Genomic DNA, 24982 nt, shown 5'->3' on the forward strand with positions numbered 1-24982 from the left:
ACAACAGTAGCTGATCACTTCCTACTTCAGTTCAATGTTTCAACAGAATTCTACACCACACAACTACTTTCTTTATTGCACATGTGCACTTGCACATAGTAGTTTGAAACTCCAAGATTTTTTTTAGGGAGATGAATTCCAGCTAAATTCCTTAAAGAATGTGTCTGTGCCAAGACTGATCTCTTCTCTCCTCTCCTCTCCCAGATTCTATCATGACCACAATGAGTAGATTCCTTCCCAGGCCAGAAGGACTGAGGGGTTTTGTTGAAGGCATACTGCCTGGCTGAGGGCAGAGAAGGTATCACTATCTCCCATGCACAGCTAGACAGACTCTAGAAAGAACCAACTGAATGCTTACTGTGTTCACACAAGTTAAAGCTGTACCACAGGGTAGTTGTGTGTAAGGGGAAAAAGTTGCCAGGACATATTAAACCTCTGCGTGCTTGACTTAACAACCAGGTGTGAAAAAACAAGAATCTCTTTTTTAGTCAAAATAACATGACATTTTTTTCCACTTGACTATATTAATCTCTCAAAAAAATAAAATTATCAATATGAAATACCTTAAGAGGAAGAACTTCTTTATTAATACCATAGAAGTAAGCCATTGCTTGTGTCCATGAGCAAAGACCTGCTACATTTCCACACACTTTTTTAGCAGTCTCAAGATTATAATCCTCCATATCCAAATAAGGCTCTAAAAGCTCCACAGTTTCTTCTGTAATTGAGTCCTAGTCAATGAACAGGAAAAATTATTTTTTTAAAATGGGTTTTTGAATAAGGTCTGCTTCACAGAAACATTTCTCTTTTTAAAACCATGGGGTATCGCTTATTACAGAATAAATCAACAAAGCAACGCTGTTGCCTTTCACTCTTATAAAGGACAGATTAGTAGTTTTTGTGTACCCGTGAAAATAACTCCTACTTCTACTGCAACAGATTGACTTGAGTTGGCATTTAATATCCCTATTTGACACATAAGCTTTACAGATGCTCCTAGAGCTCGTAACTCCGTGACAAATTAAGCTGTTCTAAGTTATTGCTGCTACAACACTGCACCTTCTTCTCTTTCCCCCTCAACCAGATGTCTTTGCCCCAACTTTAATACCCTCACCAACACTCAGTGATCTAATTTGGAAACTGTTATGACAGAAATATAAGTCAGAAAACTACTGATTAATTTTCTTCGAGTCTAGTTCCATAAACAATCTCACCATGGCATCAGACAGGCACTGGTGTGAACACAGCTAAAGGAACCAAACATGCAGGTTTCAGAAGGAAAAGGGTGAAAATGCAAGGCACTGTCTTCACTTCACTGAAGCTAACCCTTTTGCTTAACTGTGAAAGAAATGTCTTTCAGCTGTTATTCTAATCCCAGCATTTTTTTCCCCTTTCACAATCTGCTGAGAATATGAAACGCTCGATCTTTGATGATGGTGGTTAATCTATAATTATGTAAGTGTCAGAAGAAAATGGAATTCATCTCCTCGAGCAAGGTAGAAAGTAGAAGAGCTTATACAGGCCAAAAATGACTGCTTAACAATAGATATGTTAAGAATCTTCCCTTTTTTTTGGCAATGTATTAATGCCTTTATTTTAATGCATCTAAAAATCATCCACCATTGATACTGTCAAGCAATTTACCCTTTTCTTGTTTTTCTGCACAGCAGAAAGGACTGCCTTGTACTTATCTGATCCTTAGCTACTCTAATAAAAAGGACATTCACTATATTACTCCCAAGATCAGCAATGATGATGTTTTCACTGTGATTATTTGCTAAAATGTAAAATAGTGCTGGAAAAAAATTTAGACTTTTTTATTCTCCTACTCAAAATAATGAGCTAACAAGCTGGCAAAGGTGAAGCAAAGATCAATCATCAGTGGCCTAAATCTCTGCTCAAATTTTGGAAAATGCCATGCTTTTCCTTTTAAGTAATTAATTTTGAACTCAATGAACTTCTTCATCCACTAATTTTCATTGCCTAAAAATATTAGGAAAGAACAAAAATCTCACAAACAATTAAACTGTGTAGTCTAGTGAGACACAATGAGCTTTCTTGTCCTAGATACTCAAAATGAGAAATAGACAGCATGTGAAGGACTTCACCAGTGATTGAAATAATCCAGTATCCTACCCCACCTTCATCAGTATCACTTCCTGCAAGAACTCAGTCCCACAGAAGTTGTTCTGACTCCTCTGAGTTAAATGTGCTGCCAACTACCAGCAGGAGTACATGCACTATTAATAAGTGCCAAAACTCTGTAAGTCTCATTAGACAGAAAGTTGAGTAAGGAGGGCGTAATTAGTCCTTGCTATCTTAAAACTAATTTCCTCTTTCTGTTTAGTGGAGATAGCACTTGGAAAAGTGACCAGACTGACAGCCCCAGGAAAAAACTGTCTAGAGAGGCAGTGCAAGGTTCCACAATGTGGCTCTCTGGGAGAAATGGCTCCTGGGGATAGTGAGAATGATCTTCACAACAAAAACACTCCAGCAGCTTAGAAAAGGCATCAGCAAAATGCTCAGCTAAGCAGATTAAAACATTAGAGAACAAATGAAAGTATGTTCTTCAACATTGCAGGAAAGCCAGGTTTTGTTGAAATCTGCTTGGTCTCCTGGATTATAAAGCTGGGCTACGATTCTGCCATTTCATATTCTACCCTAGGTCTTTTTCTGGTCCAGCTACCTGTGACATCTTTCTTCTCTTCCCTATAGAGAATTTTCCTTTGTCTCACAGTTCAGTGAACCTTGCACAAGTTTCTGTCCGGATAGAACTAAAAACCTGTTCAATTTTATTTTTCTTACAGTTGATAATATTATTCTTCATTTCACTATTTTTCTCATGAAAGAACCCCAAAAAGTTCCCTAATCATCTCATTACCTTTCCTGCTCATTTTTTTTTTCTTATTTCCTGCTAGCTCCATAGCAAATTAGAGACAGAATTGTCAAGTGCCTTACAGGCAAACAGGCCTGGTAGCACTGGAGAAGGTGAGCCATTAAAAAGCCAAGAGTGGGTCCTTTTAAGACAAATTCCTACTCAGAAGCAGGAACTGCCTGAATAAGAGCACTCAGCTTCTCAAGATTTGATCTAGTGCTTGGGACACTTCTGTCTGCTAGAATCCACTGCATGGCCCAGGAGAAAAATTACTGAGATTATGAACCATGAAAATGAAAAAGAATGGTCACAAAGTATCTACAACTATAGATGGACAAAACTGTTTCATACTTCCTTTGATAGTAGAAGACACTTGCATGTGAACTCCGAAGATGGTTTTTGAAGCAGTAGTGTGTTGTGTTTGGTGCCCCATGTGTGGAGACGCGAGTTCTGACTCCATGTTTTCAGAAGGCTGGTTTATTATATTATGATATCTATTATATTAAAATATTGCATTAAAACTATGCTAAAAGAATAGAGAGAGAAGATTAATCAGAAGGCTAGAAAGAACAAGAATAGAATGCATAACAAAATCTTGTGACTGCTCACAGCCTTGACACAGGTCGATGTGATTGGTCATCAATTGAAAACAATCCACATGGACCAGTGGAAGATGTACCTGTTGCATTCCACAGCAGCAGATAGTTATTATTTACATTTCTCTCCTGAGGCTCCTCAGCTTCCCAGGAGGGAAAAATCCTAGCAAAGGTTTTTTCATAAAATATCATGGTTACAGTAGTGCCCCTATTAATTACTTACCTTCTGAAAAGTAAGCAACATGCTAAGAAATCCTGAATGATTCATTAGCTTCTGAGCCTCAGTCCATGATGGCTTTACACCTGGGTGCTCGTGATCCTGTGTCACTGAGTCTATTTTCCTTTGGAATAAAAGCAGTACGCAGTCCATGATCCGCATTATCAGGTGAGGAGGTTTACCCAGTTTGCGAACAGTTGCAATGTCAGAAGGTTTTATTGTCTGAAAAATTATAGAAGGAAATAGAAGAAAATAGATCATTTATTTAAGCAATTGCTTGATTGCAAAGAATGATGTTCTTTTGGGAGGACTGTACTTGCAATGCAATTGCTGCAGTTTTACAGGTCCCTCAGAAGCACTACTGCAGTAAGTCTTTAAAGGTAGTCCCACTCTATGACTGCTTTATTAACTGAGAGTAGAGTACTGACCATCTTACCTCTTCCCTCCTTCAGTTTTCAGGTTTTTTTCTACAAGGATTTGCAGGTTAGTGCCATTCTTTCAATCCCCTGTATCCTCCCAAGTTAGAAGCACAAGTCATATTATTGCACATAATAATCATTAACTACATGCATGCGCAGAATATATTTGCTTCTGACCTGCAGGGCTGCCTTGGCTTCTTCCAGTGCAGGTCTTGCAGCTTCAAGCTTCTCTTCTGCTGCTGCTTTATCAATGGCAATGTCATCCACAATAGCCTGAGCCTTGTCTTTTACTGTTTGCACCTGCATTTTAACTTTTTCTGCATCATGGGCTTTCATAGTAACTTCCAATAAAACTTCATCAGCTTTTTTTGAAGCTATAGCCAAATCTTTTTCCTTCATAACCAACTCTTTGGAGAGCTGATTTACAGAAACCTCAGCTTCCATCAGTTTTGCAAGACCTGTGGTGGATGAATTCCATTTTAGCAACAGGAAGACCTATGGAGAAAGTAACCTCAGAGAAGCAAGGTGAATATTTAAAATAAGTCGCTCAGATTCATATTGAGGAACACCAATGAGTGATCCCATTTGTTGAACACCAAAATTAAGCAGGGGATTTTTTTTTAATGCATAAAAGCCTTCAGAATCTGCCATTTGATCACTTATTTATATTCTTATACGTGAGAAGGAGACTACATATTAAACACACATGCTCAAAAATGTTAGCATGGAAACGACAGTCTTAGGAATTCTGTGTGAAATTTCTGAAATCCATGAGAACATGAAAAGTACCAGGCTGTACTCTGTACAAAACAAAGGAACCTGGCAATGAAAGCGAAGACACAAGGAGAGTAGGCTGAACTTCTAAATTCAACATTACAGGAATATCCAGATGAGCTGGGGGTAAAAAAACCCTACTGATTATTGAGCAATACAATGCTCCAAAAATTTGGACAAATTATGAGAAAAATTTTTAAGTATAAACATCCTCATATATAAATGCATGTCTCTAAATGTAAATTCATCATATATATCTTTCTAGCTCAAAAAAGCCCACATTTGCTCTTCCAGACAGCCAGCCACCCTTTACCTTTCGGACTTATGTGCGCATAGGGCAAGTCTGCAACTTACGTTCACATTCATTTCCTAATAGCATTCAGTTTAAGAGACTCTTTAGTTGTTTACCATGTATGACCATGTGCAGAGCAATGTTTTTAAAATTGTACCTTTGGCATATGCCTATTTCTTTAAAAATTACTCAGAGGGACTGAATATGAGCACTTAATTGCCTTTTCTCAGATTTACTCATGGCATGCTAATGTGAAAACTAGGATCTCATTAGTTCCTCAGCATACATACATGTCAAATTAGGAGTTTCAAGTTTTTTACCTGCTAACTAATACTATTTCCAAAACTTCTCTTTAATCTGCACATTCACGAAGTTCATGGAAACAAAACCTCTCCACATTTTGTAATCACACACAATACAGCTGAAAATATTTGAGTCTGCTTCCAAATAAATGCAAGCTCACAATCAAAATCCATGCTTTTATATCCTTTTATTCAGATTCTTCTCACCCTTTTAAAAACATGGAAAGGAACAAAAATCAAGAAGCTTTTACAGTACCTGTTCTCATGCGTTCAGACAAACTTCCAAGACTGGCAAACTTCTCTTTGTAAATAGTTTTGTAACCTCCAATGAAGGACAGGAAAGATTTTGGTGTAACAAAAGTCCGTCTTCTATATCGCTCAAAGTATTCAACACATTTTTCAGCTACTATATCTTGTATTGTTCCCATGGTGTTAACAACACTCTGTTTCACTTCATCTGTACACTCAATATGGTAAGAAGCTAGAAAATGCTGTGCAACTGCTACAAGAGCATCTTTAGGCCAATGCTGGAACCAGTCTATGGTACAGCCTGAAATCAGACCTGGAAATTTGAGTGCACGAGTTCTGAATTTTTCCCCAACAGGAGAAAAACAAAGAACCACATGCAGGTTGTTCCGAACTCGAGCAAGAAAGTAATTGTAAAGATTTTCACCAGTGGGACTAAGCCTTGGGTACTCCTTCTTCATTGCTGGAATCAGGTCTTGTGTGATTTCACCTATTTCATCCCGTGCAAAAAGATTTGAGACTTCACCGGAAGCCAAAACATTGTTCATGTACTCAAGAAAAGATTCATCTCTCACTTCATTGTCTGTGAATATGAAGACAACACCCTTTCCTTTTTGACCGGCAGCGCAGTACAAAATTTTCAGGTCATCCAAAAGGTTGTTGGTGGCATATGTTCTGGAATAGAAAAGGGTTAGGGAAAGAGAGAACAAGAATTACAGATCACCTTAGGAGATATATATAATCTGGATCAGCTTCCTTGAGGTAAGAAAAAAAAAAAACCTAGATAAGAACTTAATACCATAGCTCCTGGTTACATTTTTTAGGTTTCTTTTTCATAAACATTTTCCCAAAGTGAATGATCAGTAATATAAATCATGTGAAATGAGGTGAAGTCAACAAAATAATGTGCTGGGGAAAAGTATGGTGAGAGCAATGCTATATCTAAGGCACTTATGATGCTGTTTTGTATCCCCATGGTTTGCAGACGTAAATTCTTTATTAGAAATAGGTTAATACAGCTGGATTAAGTTGTCAAGTAGGTTTTGATACCTGTAACCATTATGTAAATACAGCTGGATTATCTTCTGAAGATACTGAGAGCAGATTAAAGGAAATCATTAAGAGACAAAAGAGAATGAAATTGAGGGGTTTATTGTGTTATATGGTTTAACAAAAATCAAGCCTCAGAAATTAGGTTTGAACATTATCTCTTGGGCTGATCAGTTCTTCTGCAAATGGAGACCATGACTGAGTCTGTTGTTATGTGTCTTATAGCTGGTGCACACAGTAGGTAAGATTCAGATAAGTTCCACACAAACTACACATTTCAGATTGTGCAATATAAAACGACATAAAATAATGTTAATAAAATGGCAGATTTTGTCCCAAACCACCTAAAGCTGAAATTAGAAACCTCTTTTCTTTGTAACCAGTCTCTTATTTCCAAGAATCTCTTCAAAGTCATAAGCAATTTGTGCAATACACACATGACCCATTCTTCACATATTAAATATGCCGCACAGGAAGTGTTCCAGTTCTCTTTTAGCTCCATCTTATTTCTGCTCTATAAATACTCATAAAGCAAGCACTTCAGAGCTTGAGAAACAATCCAGCTCTTCAGTTTGTATGTGTCGGCTACAGTTATTAAAGTGATTTGTGGTATTCTGATAGGAACATAAGAATTTCCCTACTGAGTCAGAATAGCAGTGTATCTGGTTCAATAATCTAACACCAGTTATGGGAAATGATACTTAGAGACAAAACATGACCCAGCATCCACTCTTCACTGCTAATTTCATGCTTCCTCCCTCCATATTCATTGCCATTATTAATATTTGTCTTATTAATCTTGGAAATCTAGGGATCCTGTTCTATCACTTTGGGTTTTTTCTTTCCCTCCTGTTTCGTGTTCTCAGTGTTCCTTTCTTCTGCTTCTGGGATAGAGGAAAAGATTGTGATATGTCTTTCTTTATCTCTCCTTTCATCAGAAGCCTCATAAGATTATTCATAGACCTGATATGTCTCTCTAAAGAATACTTCTCAGCATTTTTAATAGTTTGCAAAGGAGAATACACTTGGCTGGTCTTTATTGCTCAGCCCTATGTATGTAAACCCTATGTCAAAAGAGACAAAGAAGGAAGGCAGTAGCTACTCCTTTTCACTTCACATTTTTTTAAATTACAGAATTCCAGCATTACAAAATATTAAGTCATTAACAGAAATTGCCATAATGCAGTTTGGCTATATAAGACCAGAAATGTCATTTACAATGAGGGATAAAATGTTTTAGTGGTTTGCATTTCTTTGACCTGATTGTGAGGAGTTCATTTCTATGGCAAATTAAGGAGCAAATGTCCATGTCCACCGCATTGTGTTACCTTGTTAAAGTAATCTGGAAGCTCTCGTGTCCAGCAATGTATGCTGCTAGTCTGGTCAGACTCTGCTTTCCAGATCCACCCACACCTACCAACAATGCATTTCCTTGTGGAGTACGAATGATCCGTGATATTTTAATCAAATGGATGATTGCATCCTGTGTATTGAGAGAAAAGGGGATGAAGAGATGAAAAATGATGCATTATATAATCAACTAGAAGAGTGTCACCAAGCAACAGCTTCCCAACAGCCAGATGGCTTCTCTGGAGCCTATGTCAAAAACTCAGTCCTGTACTCATCAAAATCAACAGGAGATTTCCCCCTGACTTCAGTCTGCAGCAGGGCCAGCCCAAGAGAAATGTCCTTGTATCAAGCTTGTATGAAGCAATGTCACATGCACAGTTTGTTGTCAGCAGGGCTCAGGGCATGCCCCTTAGGCGACAGAAGGAAAAGAAGAAAGGACTCCTCCAACCTTTCAGCTGACCTATATACAAGATCTCTAAATAGACTGACAAAAGTAAAATACAAGTGCACTGTATGCATTTCTTATTCAACTGGTGTAGTTATTCTATCAAACCACTCTAACTAAAGTTGAAGAAAGCACTGTGCATCAAGACTTTGACAAGGAGGTGACTTTCAGGAAAGCAAGACTACATTCACCATGTGCACTGTATAAACCACCTAGATGTCCTGAGCTATCTCCAAAATAATGTGATAGAAACATACAAGATCCATGCATCACTAAGTGCAAAAGACCAGGCACTTTCTGTATTAATACAATTACAAGTGTTAATACCTTGAAAAATACTAAATCCATCTTTGATCCTCTGACAGTTTCATTGTACTGTTGCATGAACATCCGTAATCTTTCAGCCAAGTAATCCAAAGATGGGATAGGCTCATAAATTTTAGGAGCCTTCAACTCTGCATCATCAGGCTCATCTCCAGTAGTCTCCGGGACATCACGCAAGAAATCCACAAAGTATAATTCCGTGCATTTATCTCCAAACATATCTTGACCATGTTCCTCAGAAACAATCTACAACAATACATTAAGGATTGCATTAGTAATGAAATATGTCATTGGCCTCTTTCTGTGGCAAATACTAAAATACTATTTGCTTACCTTCCTCATCATGTCTTCAAACCAGTCTTTATCACCTTGGCTGATGAACCTGTCTGCAATAACACGTCTGCACTCATGTTGGAATAAGGCTACCAAAACACTGATGCTCTGGCAGACATCAGAAGTAACTGTAAGTATTCCTTGCCAAATACGACTGAGGTCTCGTAAATTGAAGATGTAATGAAATTTAGCTGGAGTTGGTAACATCTACAAAATAATGTCATGAGCTATATTCAAATAACTGCTAAATGAAAATATTTTCTACTTATTATTAAGCGAAAGTGAATGTAGATATGTTCTTCAGTCTTATGTTAAAGCAGAAATAAATGCTTGGCATTTAAGAGGCAACCATAAAATGAAGAAACAACAGTAGCAACAACCAGCTTTTTAATTTCACATTGATCTCATCTGAGTTTCTTTTAATCTCTCGAGTCCCAGGAACGTGCACTGAAGGATAGCCAAGACAGTTAAGTTAATGATGGCACTGAAGACCACAGTAAAAATGTCGATATTGCCTATCCTGTGGTGTTGCTCCTGCCCCTTCTTCCAGATCATGTCTGCTATTCTCTTTGGTCCTTTCCAAGAATATCTGGGGAAAGGTTCATGAGGGGAAGGGAAGGGAAGGGAAGGGAAGGGAAGGGAAGGGAAGGGAAGGGCAAAATTTGAGAAAACATTATTTGGGAAAATATTTATAACCTAGCAAAAAGCTACATTTTCTCTAGGAAAGGAAGTTAATTAGAAGTAATAAACACCAGTTCTGTTGAATATATTGGTGAACAGTGACGAGTCAATAGTTTCACTCGAAGTTCCTCTATTTCCCTGTGTAAACCAAGTATAGGTCTACAGTGAGTTGTTTGCGAAATTCTGACCAACCTTTTCTGGACAGGAATTTAACAAATCCCACTCTCCTTTACTTTTCTCAGAAGAAGAACAACTTTGACACACATTTTTAAGCTGTAGTTTTGTTCTTTTCAAATTTCATTCTATACCTAATGTTTTCTATCTCTTTCAAAGCAAAATTTGCCCAGGAATTGCAGTCAAATGTTTGTAACAGTCTGTTTGAAATGGAAAAAATTAATATTTATAAGTTAATAAATACCAGATTTTATTTGTTTCTAACTGATTCCCTCTCTGCCAAATTTGAATTCTTTCCTAAAATTCAGATCTTTAAAGTTTCTCACAATCCCAAACAGCTTTACAGAATGTCCCTATCTAATTTTTAATTTCTGGTTCCTTGTGTTCTCAACATTTTCTCAGCTGGAAGATCTCTCAATCTTCCTATCAGCTATGTCTACTATGTTATATGTATATAATGTGATGCTTATATCAGCTACAAAAGACACTGCATGTGATTAGGATTTTTATCTGTAACTTGGTGCTCAGAGCATCCAATTCAGAACAGAGGCATCAGCCAGCAGTTACACCCACAGGTCACAGCTTCACAATATGAACTACAAACACACACAATCGTACAAAAGATATTTCAAGGGCTTAATAGATGTAATTTTACCTTTGCTTTTGTCATTTGCCAAACCTTTCGACTTGTAGACACTAATGCTGAAGCCAGTTTACATACTTCTGCAGGAAAATGTCGTTGTTCACAGAAATAGCCCTCAGCTATTGTTTGAAATATCTTATCAATAGAGGAAGTGGAAGGCAGTGTGCAGTTGAAGATGGTGAACTGGCGTTTCAGGCGCTGTGGGATGTCGTTCCGACCTCCCCCAGGGTGAATCATAGCAGCTACAAACTGGATGTCAACTACATTTGTGAATTCCCCCGGCTTCTCCAAACTGTAGAAACCTTTCTGTTCCATCAGCTGTCTTACAATCTCATTGGTGATCTAAATATAGCCAGAAACAAAAAAAAAAGGAATGGAGGAGTTAAGCGTTTCAAGGTTGTCAACATGCAATGTGTCAACCAAGCACTCAGACACAGTGCATTGGCTGCATGTAAGCTTCATGCACTAAGTAGTTGTGGTCATGAAGTCAGACATTCAACTGAATTTGCATAATTTCAACTTAAGAAAAGACATTTCAGTTCAGACTATATCTTCAGATTGACACAGGCACTTAGACAGGGACAAAGAATGGTTAATTTAGCACAATGTGTAGTCACACATCCACTTGCACAGAGCCACTGAGTACAGAGCTACACTGGAAGCAAGGAAATTGCTTTTTCTCAGCAGAATTTTTTTTATATTACTATCATATTTTCAGAGTATAGGTCTATAAGCATTTTTTCAATACCTCAAGACAGCTTGCTAGTCTTTAATGTCAACTGTGATCATTGAATGGTTTAGGTTGGAAAGAACCTTTTTATTATTGAGTCCAACCATTAAACTGGTACTGCCAAATCCACCACTAAGCCATGTCCCCAGGTGCAAATCTACACCTCTCTTAAATACCTCCAGGGATGGTGACTCCACCACTTCCCTGGGCAATCTGTTCCAGGCTCAACAACCATTTTGGTGAAGAAATTTTTCCCTAATGTCCTATCTAAACTTCCCCTAGTATAACTTGAAGCCATTTCCCCTTGTCCTGTCAACACTGACCTCACTACAACCTCCTTTCATTCAGGCAGTTCCAGAAAGCAATAACATCTCCTATGAGCTTTCTTTACTCAAGGCTCAAAAACCCCAGTTTCTTCTTAAGTCTTGTTCTTTAGACTCACCACCAGCTTATATTTCACATAATAGTAACTGCAATTTAAAGTCAAGACCAGATCAAACAAAAATCTCAGTGTTTCTTGGATTTGCATGCTTCCTTTCCCAGACTGGTTCCCAGGACTGCTACTTTGGAAAACCTACTAGCTTTGTGTGCAACCAAACCAAAAGACTTAAATACTACAATGATTGCACCAAGTGGCTTGACACTGTCCTTGATCTTTTGGGACTGACAGCTTACTAGTCATGTCAAAAACTGGCTTGGAGAAATTGTTTTTATTAAACATACTTGTTCTATTCCATATTATTATCCTTTTTTGCAACCTATCCCATTTTTTCAACACACAGATCAGTATTCCCATCAGCAACAATGGTAAGACCACCAACTCCCACATGTCAATATTTTCCTTTTACCTGATCACCCCATTCATTAATCAGAGGCATGTTGATGTCATCAATAAAGACAGTAATTTTCTTCCCTGCTGGAGGACCGTGTGTAGCGCCCATTCTTTTGCCTATGTAACTTTCTATGCTCCTTTGGAACATATGTGGCAGAGTTGCAGAGGAAAAGTTTAGGCATTTGGTCAAGTGAACATCGGGATCATACTTGCTTGTGTAACTCTGCAAGATAAACCACATTTAAAAGCACATCAGTAACTCCAAGTGAATTAAGACAAAAGGAGACACAGATGCTCAGCATCCCTGCAAAAATCTCGGTCCTGCTATTAACTTCAAAGTCTAGGAACACAGTTTATTTAAGATAAATACACCATCTGCAACTTGAAATTCAAACAAATTGTCAGTTAATGTTTTGCATAAAATTTTTAAGTATTAAAATTTATAAGTTCTTAATAGACTTCACTAAGTATTACAACAAGTAGATGCATGCCAATTCAAGATGCAAATAAAGTTTGCATTAGCAATTGTTAGGGTTTTTCTACATTTAAGCTACATTTCTACATTTTCAACATTTAAGCTGTTAGTGATGATCTATTACAGCAGACTGCAAGGAACAAGGGAAAAACCAAATCCATTTTTATACGTACACTACAAAGCCAAAACTCTTAAAAACAAAAGCAGTGTAAAGGAATGGCAGTGTAAAATCAAACCCAGCTACATCATATTTACTGATAGCTATCTTCTCTTAATGAAGAAACTAATCCTTGAATTTTATGAATATGTACAATTCCCCCAGCTGCTGAGGATGCCCCAAAGTAACAAAGTTCCACTTTTCATATTACTGAGGTTTTATAATAAAAATATGTAACCCTATAGTCACACCAAGGGATATATATATATACATATATATATATATATATAGAGAGAGAGAGAGAGAGAGAGAGAGAGAGAGAGCGCCAGAGAGAGCATAGGAAATATTTTCCTCAGGAGAAGTCCTGGAGTTTGGAAATAGCCACAAAAATTCCATAATTTCCAACATAAATTCTTTTTAAAGATTTGATTCTTCTGCAATGATGATGAAGTTGAATATCATTTAAATTCTTCTCTGTGTAAGAGGGTTGACTAGAAATGTTCCCATTTTGGTACCTCAGAAAAATAAATGTATATCCTTGTTGAAGAAGTGCTCTAAGAACTCCAGTGAGACATACACTCTGTGTGACAACAGAAAAGAAGATACAGCTAGATCCCCACAAAATATTTTGATGAATGTTGTTAATTTTGTTGATACAGTGACAGCAGTTTAAGAAAAGTTGCCCTCCAGAAAGAGTTTTTTTCAGACCTCACATAAATGACAACCCACATGTGTAGTGTATATGCAACAGTCCTGTCTTTGGACTCTTCACAGCTGGGGGGTTGGTGCAGGTCAGTGCTCAGACCTCTCCTCAGGACTCCAGCATTTTGCACAAAGCTCATGTGCCAGGTGAGGGTGCCCAGGTGCTGGCAGCAGGGCTGTGGGGCAGCCCCTGGCAAGAGGAGGACAGGGCTTTTCCCATGCCAGACACAGCCAATTCCAGCCACCTCCAGCAGACCCACTGGAGACACTCAGCCTGTGTCAGGAAGGGCAAAATGCTACCTGGCAGTTGAGAGATAAGTGCAAAAGCTGTGAGAAAGTCAGGCCTGCAGACACCAAAGTGAGAGCAGAGAGAAGGCAGGAGGTGCTCCAGCACAGATTCCCCTGCAGCCTGTGGTGCAGACCATGGTGAAGCACATTGTCCCCCTGCATTCCATGGAGGTTCACAGTGGAACAGAGATCGACCTACAGCCCATGGAGGACCTCACACTGGAGCAGCTGGATGCCCAGAGGAGGGTGTGTCCCCATGGGAAGCCCATGCTGGAGTTCCTGGCAGGACCTGCAGACCCATAGAAAGAGAAGCCCAGGCTGTAGCAGGTTTGCTGGCAGGATTTGTAACACCATGAAGAGCCCATGGTGGAACAGTTCATGAAGAACTGCAGCCCTGGTAAGGACTGTGTCGATGTAGGAGGAGGGAGCAACATGGATGAGGAAGAAGAGGGAGAGAGGAGCTGTTATGGATTGACCACAGCTCCCATTTCTCATACCCCTGTACTGCTGGCCACGGAGGAGGTAGAGGAGTCAGGGATGAAGGACTAAAGATGAGCCTGAGAAGAAGAGAGGAGTGAGAAGAGGGTGTTTTCAGTATTTGTTTTTCACCATTCAATTATATTTTTAATTAGAAATAAATTTCAAAAGCGTTCCCCAAGTCAAATGTTTTTCCCATAGCGGTATCTGGTGAGTTGAGGATCTCCCTGTCTTTACCTCAGTTTCTGTGCTGTTGAGGAGGGGAGGCAATTAGCAGCTGGGTAAGGGTTTTGCAGCAGGCTTAGGCCAACAAACTGCAACTATGAATTCTCAACCATTTAAAAAACACATTTGTGTTTTATCATTATGGCATTTCAGAATGTTTGCATGGTAACAGTAATATTGCACAGCACAGAAATGAGAATTGTCTTTGAAAAAGAAGAGGGTATTGAGTACCATTATTTTCATTAGTTAAAATATCAGAGAATTTTCAACTGTCCTTTACCAGTTTAATATTAGTTTTAAATATTTTTTTGCAATTTGTGAATTAATAGTACAGAGAATAAAGGTCTTAAATTAATGTTCCATTTCAAGGTTCTTCATTTTGATTCATACTGATGCTTTACTCAACACCAAAGATTATTCAGATTAATTCAGATTACTACCTGAAGTGTTCTATATTAAGCCTCTTTTTACTTTTTCATTCACTTAACTGTTTATATCCAGCAATTTCCACAAGGTGTAGTAAAACAAAATTCTACAGAAGATGAAAGCAGAAGGGAAACAGTTGTGAAGGTAGTTAGCACTCGCTCCTGACCTTACATGAGATCAAATATCTGCTACTCTGCTCTATAGCATAGACTCAGCGTAAGCAACTCCCAAGAATCAGTTTCAATTATTTTTAGGGACAGGAATGGCATCTGAAGGCTGGAGGTTGCCAGTATCTGGACAAAATCCAGGATGTGGAATATCAAGACCACCACCCAGACCCCGCCTCTTCACTCTGCTAAAATAGTTCTCAGCTGCTGCCAGGAACAGAAGCTGGCATTACACCGGCATGCCTGTTGGCATCGGCAGCTATGCTGAAAAAATAGCATTAATGGCTGCTGGCACAGGTACAACTCACTCTCTGTCAGGGCTCAGAGAGCACATGGCTGGGGCACACAAAATGGCTCCAGATTTTAAGAAAGCCAAAGGTCAATTTAGGCTGGTGTTTTTCAGCTATTTTCCATTTCAAGACCTCTGCAAACCCTCCAGTGAAGGTACAGATGCCTGTATAACCAATTCAGCTGTCCCAACAGTAGATCAGTTTTATTTAGCTACCTCTCATTGATCAAAGAATCCACACTTTCCCCTGACAAACACAGAAACCCTGCTGAAAAATGTTGTGCTTCCATCTCTTTAAATAAGGGATGCCAAGTTTGGCATGACATCTGGGTTTGTTCAGTCTTTTGATCATTGACTTTTCTATATTAAGTTATTAAATTTTTTGTGTCATATGATTAACCTGCACCATTTTATAATACAGAAAGCATGTATTTGATAATTTAATGGCAATCCTATTATTTCCTTCTAGAAAAAGAACATGTCATTTTCAGTGAAGAAATTGAGAGAGCAGATAACAAACAGTAAATTTACCCTCTGAAAACCACCCTTACTAAAGAATGAAGTTATTTTTCTCTCCTCTGTTTGACTTTTGAAGAAAGGCTGTGCAACAAGGGTGTACAAAAGATCAGTTCAGATATGGCACCACTGACAAAGCACAGGAAAATAAAAGATCCTCCAAGAATCAACATTTTCATAGTGAAATTTTCCATTAGACTACTCAAAAGAAAAGAAAGCATAGGAAAAGAAGGTCTATCATCTGACCTTGTGGCCACTGTTAAAAGAAAGTTTAAAAGAAACCTTTATACTAAAGTGTAGAGACTTGGGGGTATTTGCTTGTAGTCCATGTGAGTACTGGCAAAATGCCTCAGTAGGAATGCTAGTATGGACCCTGAAGAAAAATGAAACTATCCTTAACTTCAGCTTAACATTTGTGCCAATATCAACTATTGCAATATTATTTTACTAATATATTACATGTGTTTTTCTGTTCCACTTACCTTAATCATAACAGTTTTTGCTGTTCCTTGTTCCCCAATTAGCAAAACAGCTTTTCTTTGACTCATGATAGTGTGCATTAGAAAGTCTGTTCGGACACTGTCTATGTTTGGAACTAGAATGGAAGTATATTCTGGTACCGAATCTTTAGGATAAATATATTCAGGGACCTGCATAAGGAAGACATGCAAAAAGTTTGAGAATTTTTACCTGCCCACACAATCACTTTGAATCAGAACACAAAATCAAATGTACTTTATAAAATTTACATCAGCAAAACTTTTCTTCCTGAAAGCCAAGTATCCTTTCGTAATCAATCAGTATCTTGTCATGCTTTTATAAAATGGTGTTAGACTAGCAGGATATTTTCATTCCTCCAGTGCCTGATAAAAGCTTTTCCTTGCTAGAATTTCATAAAGAGTAGGGTGATAGACAGTATACAGAGTTAGGATCACTTCTGCTTCACTTCCAAATCTATTTCAAATGCACATTTCTGTTCTTTGCTGAAGATATTTATGGGGAAAAGAAAAATATCATTCAAAAAAGAAGCTCTTGAGAATTTGGTAGAGTTAATCTTCCTAACCAAGTTATGTAGGGCTGGAAATAAAATGTCTCTTACTAAATACATCTTGTGTACCCATTAAGAAAGCTTAGCGTGTTGCAGCATACAAACCTTCTTTGACCAGTGCTCCCACTGTCCACAGGCATTGATAACAAATTCAAACATGGTTTCCTCTCCGTTCACAGCTGGAAGCTCTTTCATTGCAGAGTGCTTCCGTAGGAACAGCTCCATTTTCAGCTTGTCATCTGGCTCCAGGAGGGCTCCAGCTGACCACATCACAGCGAAAACAAACAAGCGAGCAATATGTTCCTCACTGAGCTGCCTCTCATCTCGGCCAGACAGCAAACCCTGCAAAGTGGATGCAATATAGAACTACTGCCCTCCCAGAACAAATCACAGAATCAGAGAGAGAAAAACAGATGCCATATCTACCTGTAGGAGGTCAATAGCTTGCTTGATGTACATACATTCTAAAATTGACATTTTTGGTGTCACAGCAGAGAAAATAAAATCCATCACATCCTGCGAAGAAAAAAAACATTATTTAAAGATTCTCTTTACCAGTTTCAATGGCATGATTTATTTTTAGATGAGGTCAATTCCTTATTTTCAAATATATTCTAAACTTTATTTTCAAACAACAACTTTCCCCATTTCTGGGCTTATAAATATTCAGACTTTGTCCAGGATTTTTTTTTTTCTAACAATAGCATATTAGAAAAATAACTTTGATGTACCAGAGTCAGCAGAGCTACTCATATGAGCTCCATGGAGTAATTTCCTGAAGTGCAATTTGAAGAATGCTGTTCACTTACTTCAGGGATCTGCCTGCCTTTGTGCTCTCCACTAGAGATTTCAATCTACCACTGATATTTTTGTAGTAGGAAGAAAAAGCACTGATGATACATATATATATAATGCACAAGCTTGCCACTATAAATTTCTATCTGTCATATCTGTTCTGACTGCATCACACTGTACCAGTCCCTCTTGAAATCAATACTGTCATTTTCCTGTAGAATCCCATCAAGATCCGAAAAGAATTTTTGAATTGATTTTAATGGAAGTTGGACTTTCCTCAGGTTTCTTCATAGTGTTGGCTAGCGTGTTTGTCTTTGTAAGTGTTTTACAACACCTTGAGCAAAGTTTCAAACTGATGTAAAGTCCTCTCTGATTTGCAATGCAAAATTTTAAAATATTAATTGCCATCCAATAGTACAGACTGATGTAAATTATAACCTACTTCCACCTTCATTCAACAGTCTGTAATATAATATTCGCCCTGGGGTTCTATTTGCCCTCTTAATCTTTGGAAATCAACACCACCCACTAATTCTGGGAAGTGAAAGTATAACAGGGATACTATGGGAGATAGTAATTTTGGAGGAATTCCATTTATAGATGTCATGTCCTGTCAGGGAGAAAGCTAAGACAAAGAAAACATTCAACTGCCCAGAGACATAAACAATTTACTTAAATACTTTTTAAAAAATCACTGAGTTGTTTACCCACATGCTCACCAGCTTTGTTTCACTTCTCAGTTTAATTTTTGCCACTGAAGTTCTCCAAGTGCCCTATGCTGATATTTATTGCCACAGAGAATGAATCAATATTTTTAGCCATCCTCCTGAGTTCCATCCCACTAGAATACCAGGTAACACACACACAACAAAAATTCATTTAGGCACCTTAATCTAGAGTAGGGTTTATAGATAAATGGTCTAAGAAGACAATCTGAGTGTGGGCATACACAGAATTATGGAATAGGTAGAGTTGCAAGGAACCTTAGAGGTCATCTACTTCCTTCATCCCACTATGGGCAGAGATGCCACCCACTGTATCAGGTTGCTTCTTTTGTTATTTCCTGCTGACTAGCACAAGTGCCTCCACCTCTGTGTGCTGCCTTTTTGTGGCTTTCCCTCAAAAATGCCTGGTCCATCCCCAGTGATACACCAGGTGCTCAGCTGTGTAACTGAGGGTGTTATGGGAGCCACAGGGGAGTGTCCACTGTGGGAAATTCAAATCGAAGACTTTTACAATCTGGAGCTAAATCTCACTGAGATTCAGCTCCTTCATCTGTAAAATAGACCAGATGTCTCATAGGGCACTGTAAATTGTTTAATAATTGATTTGAAACACACAGAATAAAGATATTTCATGCGTCAAAGTATTCTGTACTATCAAGAGCCCAATTTTCACCAGAACTAGTTTTATGGTACTTATGATTCCAATGAGATTTCTGTAGTTTATGAAGGGTTTTTTAATGTTTTATTTTTCTTTGAGTTTATGGGGAAAAAAAATCAGTTCCATATATATTAGTATTTTATTACTACTATGATTTTTAAAAGAATACATTGCTGAAAAAAGGGTTCAGGATTAACACAGAAATTTGCATAAATTTTTTGGACAGGGGGACTCAGAAAATGAGTTGGGTCATGACAAATACACATAAGTTTTTAAGAATTTGGATCAGCAATTTGCTATCCCTTACAAGGAGGCTGAAAAACAAAGTCAGATGCTAAAAGTTCGAATTAAAGAATGGTCCTTTTGCACAAAGTACAATCACTATAGAACTCACAGGACTACAGAACACTCTTCAGGCAAGAAGTTGGTAACATATTCAAAGGGTTTAGACAAGCAAAAGAACAATTCAGTAATAGAAAGTTATTAATACTTGTAATATTAATTTTAACATCAGCATTTAAATATTAAAGGTAAGAAAATCTTTGGATTATATGTTCAGCTCTATGCTCCAGGCACAGTAGCAGCCTTTACACAAATTGAACTAGTGTGAGATTTAATGTGGAGGAAGAAAATTAGTCACTTCTGGAAATTAAGTTGCTACTACATTTTTTTTTTTCATTTAAACAATACCTGGACATGCTGAAACTTATGTTATTCACTTAACATCCATCACTGGTTTCAGCTTCACATTTTGGAGACAATCTCAATAACACCACTAAGGTAACTATTTTAATTATTTCAGTTCTTTGAAACTGTCTCAGATAATTACTTCCATTGCCTAAGCAATTCTATTGCTTACAGGTAGCAGCATAATTCACAGACCAGGAATTGGCAGTGGAGATTCTAAATTTAAGAGAGACTTTTTATAGGGATGAGAGTTTACTGCAAAGTAGGAAATGTTGCTGAGAAGAAAGAATTGGGAAAGGGAGGGAGAAAGTCCAACCCCTCAATTACTGTTCTAAACAAAATCCTGTGGAAATAGAAAGTATTCAAAGATCATCATAAATTTAAATAAGGTTGTGTTTAGGGGTTTGATTTTGGTTTTGGAATTTTTTCTTTTGTATTTTGATTTGTATTTTTAAATGCATAAAAATGGTGACTTATAGTGCTGTATAATATACATTAGAAGAATAAATACATTCTTTCCACTGATTCACAAGTATTACTCTCTGCTTTTTCCTCCTCCTTTACTGCTACCTGCTGCACCTTTATTGAAAATTACTTTATCCAACATAAAGACTTTCAGTGACAAAAACTATTTTGATTGGCATAAATAACAAGAGTGTTTTGTAAGAAAATTGGAATTATTATAGCTTTTGTCTTACATCTATTTTACATCTATTTTAGTTGAGTTTAGATAAAATTCAGAAAGTCTCTATATGTCTGCTTAAGACTGAGTCTCCTTGGTTACTATATTTCCATCTATTCTCTGATCATCATGTTCTTTGAAAAATCAGATCTTTGTAAGATATTTATATCCATGGTTTTCTTAATATTAGCATTAAATCCACCAAGGTCTATATCTGGGGTTTGACTACCACTGTTGATGAATCTTATTTCAAAAATTTTCTTTTTTCATTTCATCCTTTTTTTAATGTGGCAGAAAATAATAACTATAAAAAGAGCCATGTGAACACAAAAGTAGTGTTGCTCTCATCTGTAAAATCACTTTTATTGCCTCTATTATTTGAGAAGCAAAGACAGCACATTAAAAGTGAAAGAAAACTGCCAGCATGACAGCTTTCATTTACATTTTGATAGCTGTAAATGCAGCCTTCAGCACTGAACTAACTTCATATTTCACTGCATTTTCATTTCTTAATCTAATAAAATACATATTTTTCTGGACTTTATTGCTATTGCTTCAGGCTTGGGCATTTTAAGTGTTGTTGTTATGTTTTCAGAGCTACTTGTAGCATAAAATATAAATAGAATTGTGGCAAAGAAGCAGTAAGTTGACCCACATATACATTACTTTGGAAGCATATTTTAAAACTCATTATCAGAATTGTTTCTCTTGCTGCTGCAGTAAATACTATGCCATATCATTATGTTTTGGAGGAAGAACAAAACTAATAGCTTGTTAAACATTAGTTTTAAAGTAAATGTGCTCTGAAATGAAAAGTAGAACATTAGAAGACATTTGTTAACATTCAGGGCATTCTAATCCTATATCAATCATTGCTTTTACCATGATCTGTAAAAAGCTTTCTGAAATGTCACTCAAAGTTCATTAGAAACTGCATTTTTAAAATGCAAGGGCAATGAAAAATATTACAGGAGGAAACCCCTGTGAAATCCAACACCAATTACATGAGTAAACAGGCAGGAGCAAGCTGATGGAAAACCAAGGTAAGTTGGAAGTTGCTTTTATTTTACAGATACTGAGGAAATCAGAAGATAACAACACTGAAAGGTTGCAAAGACAAAACTATTTCTTTAAAAACATCCAATTTCTTTAAAAACACCCAAAAGCAAAAATAAATATTTCAATATGATGGAAGTATACTACTGAGATTATGCTTTTATACCCACTATTGAGTGCAACCATCCATAATATTGCTGGAACCTTTCTAATGATTCAGTAAGGTAAGGCCAAACAGAGGGGGGAAAACATTTAGTATTCTTGCTTTGGATCTACTGATTGAACACAATTTAGTCAAACAATGTATCAAAGTGATGCAGTTTCAAAAATTTCCATTGGAACAGAAACATGGATAATAAAATCAGAAGAGACAACTATAGTCAGAACTTCAGAACTATACTCAGAGCTTCCGAGCACAGAACTATTCTGGGTTAATTTGAATTATAGAATGTCATTTTAAAAATAATAATGGATCAAATGCATTCCTGTTGCGCCAGAGCACAACAATTTCTTTCTAGCTCAATTTCTTTCTGAATTTACTTCTTTATATTTAAAACAAAATAAGAATTTTACCCACTTCCTTTGTGTATCCTAACAATAATTAAAATTGCAATATTAAAATTACAAGCAAAGAGAGTATCTGTTTTGCCAACATGCAATATAAAATAATCACAGGTTTCACAATTCATTGCCAACTATTGTATGGAGACAAAACAAAATGTTGAGATTATTCATCTGTTGTAGCTTCAGTCATTTATTAATGATAGAGATAATTTTCTCTCCTTTTCTAACCCTTCATCTTGAGTTTATTACATAAAAAAAGAAATGTAGATAATTGAAAGAGCACTTGGGAAGAAGCAATGCTTCATTAAAAAAAAAAAAGCATTTTTTTTACCAAAGTAGTTAATGAAGTACCTGAAATACAGCATTAAAGCAATTCCATAGGACATTGGAGTATGTGACTGGCAGTGTCTGCAGCCAAGCCCTTAAAATAGGCTTCCAGTCTAAGACTGAAGAACTCATGAAGACCATCCCATTACGAGAAACTGTTGCAGGGGAAGCATTGTCAATGTTGTGAGGCTCAAAAATAATTTTGCAATTGGGGGACATCGGAATGCGATCTCCATTGGCCAAAGTAAGGGTCTTATTATCATCCAGAACAGAGTTCAGATTTTCAATCCATATTGCATCAACAGGTCCATCCAAAACTATCCAGATATGCTCACCCTTAAAAAAAAAAAAGGAGAGATACACTCATTCAACTCTACCTACATTGACCAAAAATACACATTCATGTAATATCAGAAAATGTACTCTTAGATATAAATAATGTCAATTGTGACATTTGGTGCTCAACGAAAAAGCAATATAAAAATGTAATTTTTGTAATTTTCTCAGTGATTTTAATTCTTCTTTTGTTATCTTGTGTCACACTAAAAAGGATATTAAGAAACAGCAATGAAAATTAATTTGTGCTGTACTGAGCAGAAAGTTGTGCCTTTCTTCTACAAAAGTACATCAACCTACCCAGCATCCATCAAGATGGATGAAAACATTTCCCATTAAATGCAGTCAAAGACACAGGCACAAAGTCAGTCCTTGTGGGATGTTACCCAAATATTTCATATAAGGTGTCCCATTTGCCAAGCCAAAACTGGGTGGCTGTTCACTAGATGTGAGTGTAATTATAATTTCATGAAACATGATCTGCAGGTTTGGAAAAATGTCTACATCAGTTTCTTACCAAAGCCTTACATTCTGATACAACTAGTGAAATAAAGTGGCAGTGACTTGAAACCAGACAGGAGAAAATTTACTTTTCTGTCCTCACATCAAAACATGAACATACCTTGTTTGTGTTTGGACTTCTTTTGTGTTTGGACTACTTACAGAAGGAAGAAAACCACTTAAAAACTTTTCTAAATTAATTCTGGAACCTCAAATGCTTGGGAAGCCTAGTGCTGTATGGGATATGTATACAATTCTGACTCTTGTGCACGTTGAGCTCATCAGACACAAAGCAAAATTAACACGGCATATTCCCACTGCATTTTATAATGGAAGACCTTTCAGATAAATGACAGGTAATGACACCTTATGAAAACAGTGTTAAATGTCTGTCATGATACAATATCCATTACCTTCTTTGCCTTTAAAGTTTTTCTCCATAATGTAGAGAAAATACCATCTGTCCAGTCATTTGTAGCAACATCAAGGGTACCGAACATCTGGGAAGCTGTGATTGCCTTTGGGTTCATTCTCATCTCTTTATGAGGAGCACCACAAACTGTCATTGCTTTCATCAAAATATGAATGCATTTTGTCTTTCCTGCCCCAGTTGGACCTAGAGTCATCATACCTTAAAATAATATAAACATAGTTTAAAATGAAATGTCAATGTGTCATGCTACCATTTAATGGTTCATTGCATCAACGATCCTTGTTTTATTTTTATCAAAAGCCAATACAAAAGGATGTTTCTCACTCCACTTAATGTTGATTGAAACAGAATTTGAAACTATTATTTAAAGGCCTCTATAAATGTCTCTCTATTATGACAGGCAAGCCTATGTGGGTCTGTATCCTCCCTCAGGCAATTATTTTCTTTTTTCTACTGGGATAACACAACCGCCTTTTGATGTTCTCATGCAATGATATTGACATGAATGGTGGCAAAAAAATCCAGAAATTTCTAAATGTATTTAATGAGAATAAGTAACTTCAGTGATATACAAAATCAAGTGCATCTTTCTGATGCAAAAGTATCAAAAATATGTACCTGCATCCACCCATGTTGGGATTTAATAGATCTTTCCTTCATAAAACCTATTAAGAGCAACCACACTTAATTCATCAGTGTATGCATGTTATCTAAGAAAAATAAATTGTGTCTTCAACAATAAATTGAGCCTGCTGTTGATCTACTTTAGTTATGTTTTCATTCAATAGGCCCAGAATCTGTTCAAAATCAGATGGGACATTCAAATTGAGACTTCCAAAGTCATTTAAAGGACCTAGATAACACCTATTAGCCCTAAAGGCAGCTGGACACCATATCCCTTAGTTGGCTTTGAAAACTTCTTCAACAAAAGTATGGTACAGCCACAAACCCAAATAAAAAAATCTAACCCAGACACATGCAAATTGTGTGACATTTCCTCTAAAACTAAAGGGAACTGGATGTTCCCTGAAACATGCTGAGGACTCAGAAAATCACTACTCGTGCCGTATGTTACATATGGGGAAATCTAATACAAACTCTTCAATGTTAACCAAATGGTTTTTTGCTGGTTTCAGTGATATTTCAACCAAAATTGTTATGCCAA

The 24982-nt window shown here is 37.1% G+C and overlaps 1 protein-coding gene across 1 annotated transcript in view; it reads right to left on the reverse strand.

Annotated features, from left to right (window-relative positions):
• The window catches only part of LOC121337750 (dynein heavy chain 5, axonemal-like), a 152442-nt gene that overhangs the window by 61194 nt on the left and 66266 nt on the right, over positions 1-24982 (reverse strand). Inside the window, exons 46-59 of the mRNA XM_041408038.1 lie at positions 23798-24015; positions 22572-22883; positions 17480-17569; positions 17159-17395; positions 16488-16655; positions 12300-12506; positions 10734-11063; positions 9224-9430; positions 8894-9136; positions 8100-8254; positions 5732-6396; positions 4285-4565; positions 3695-3910; positions 564-731 (exon numbers count right to left, since the gene is read on the reverse strand). Coding sequence (XP_041263972.1) covers positions 564-731; positions 3695-3910; positions 4285-4565; positions 5732-6396; positions 8100-8254; positions 8894-9136; positions 9224-9430; positions 10734-11063; positions 12300-12506; positions 16488-16655; positions 17159-17395; positions 17480-17569; positions 22572-22883; positions 23798-24015 — 3497 coding nt within the window. The remainder of the gene's footprint in view (positions 1-563; positions 732-3694; positions 3911-4284; positions 4566-5731; positions 6397-8099; positions 8255-8893; positions 9137-9223; positions 9431-10733; positions 11064-12299; positions 12507-16487; positions 16656-17158; positions 17396-17479; positions 17570-22571; positions 22884-23797; positions 24016-24982) is intronic.

Source organism: Onychostruthus taczanowskii, unplaced genomic scaffold, assembly GCF_017590055.1.
Source record: "Onychostruthus taczanowskii isolate IOZ18803 unplaced genomic scaffold, ASM1759005v1 scaffold29, whole genome shotgun sequence".
In the NCBI taxonomy this organism is placed as follows: Eukaryota; Metazoa; Chordata; class Aves; order Passeriformes; family Passeridae; genus Onychostruthus; species Onychostruthus taczanowskii.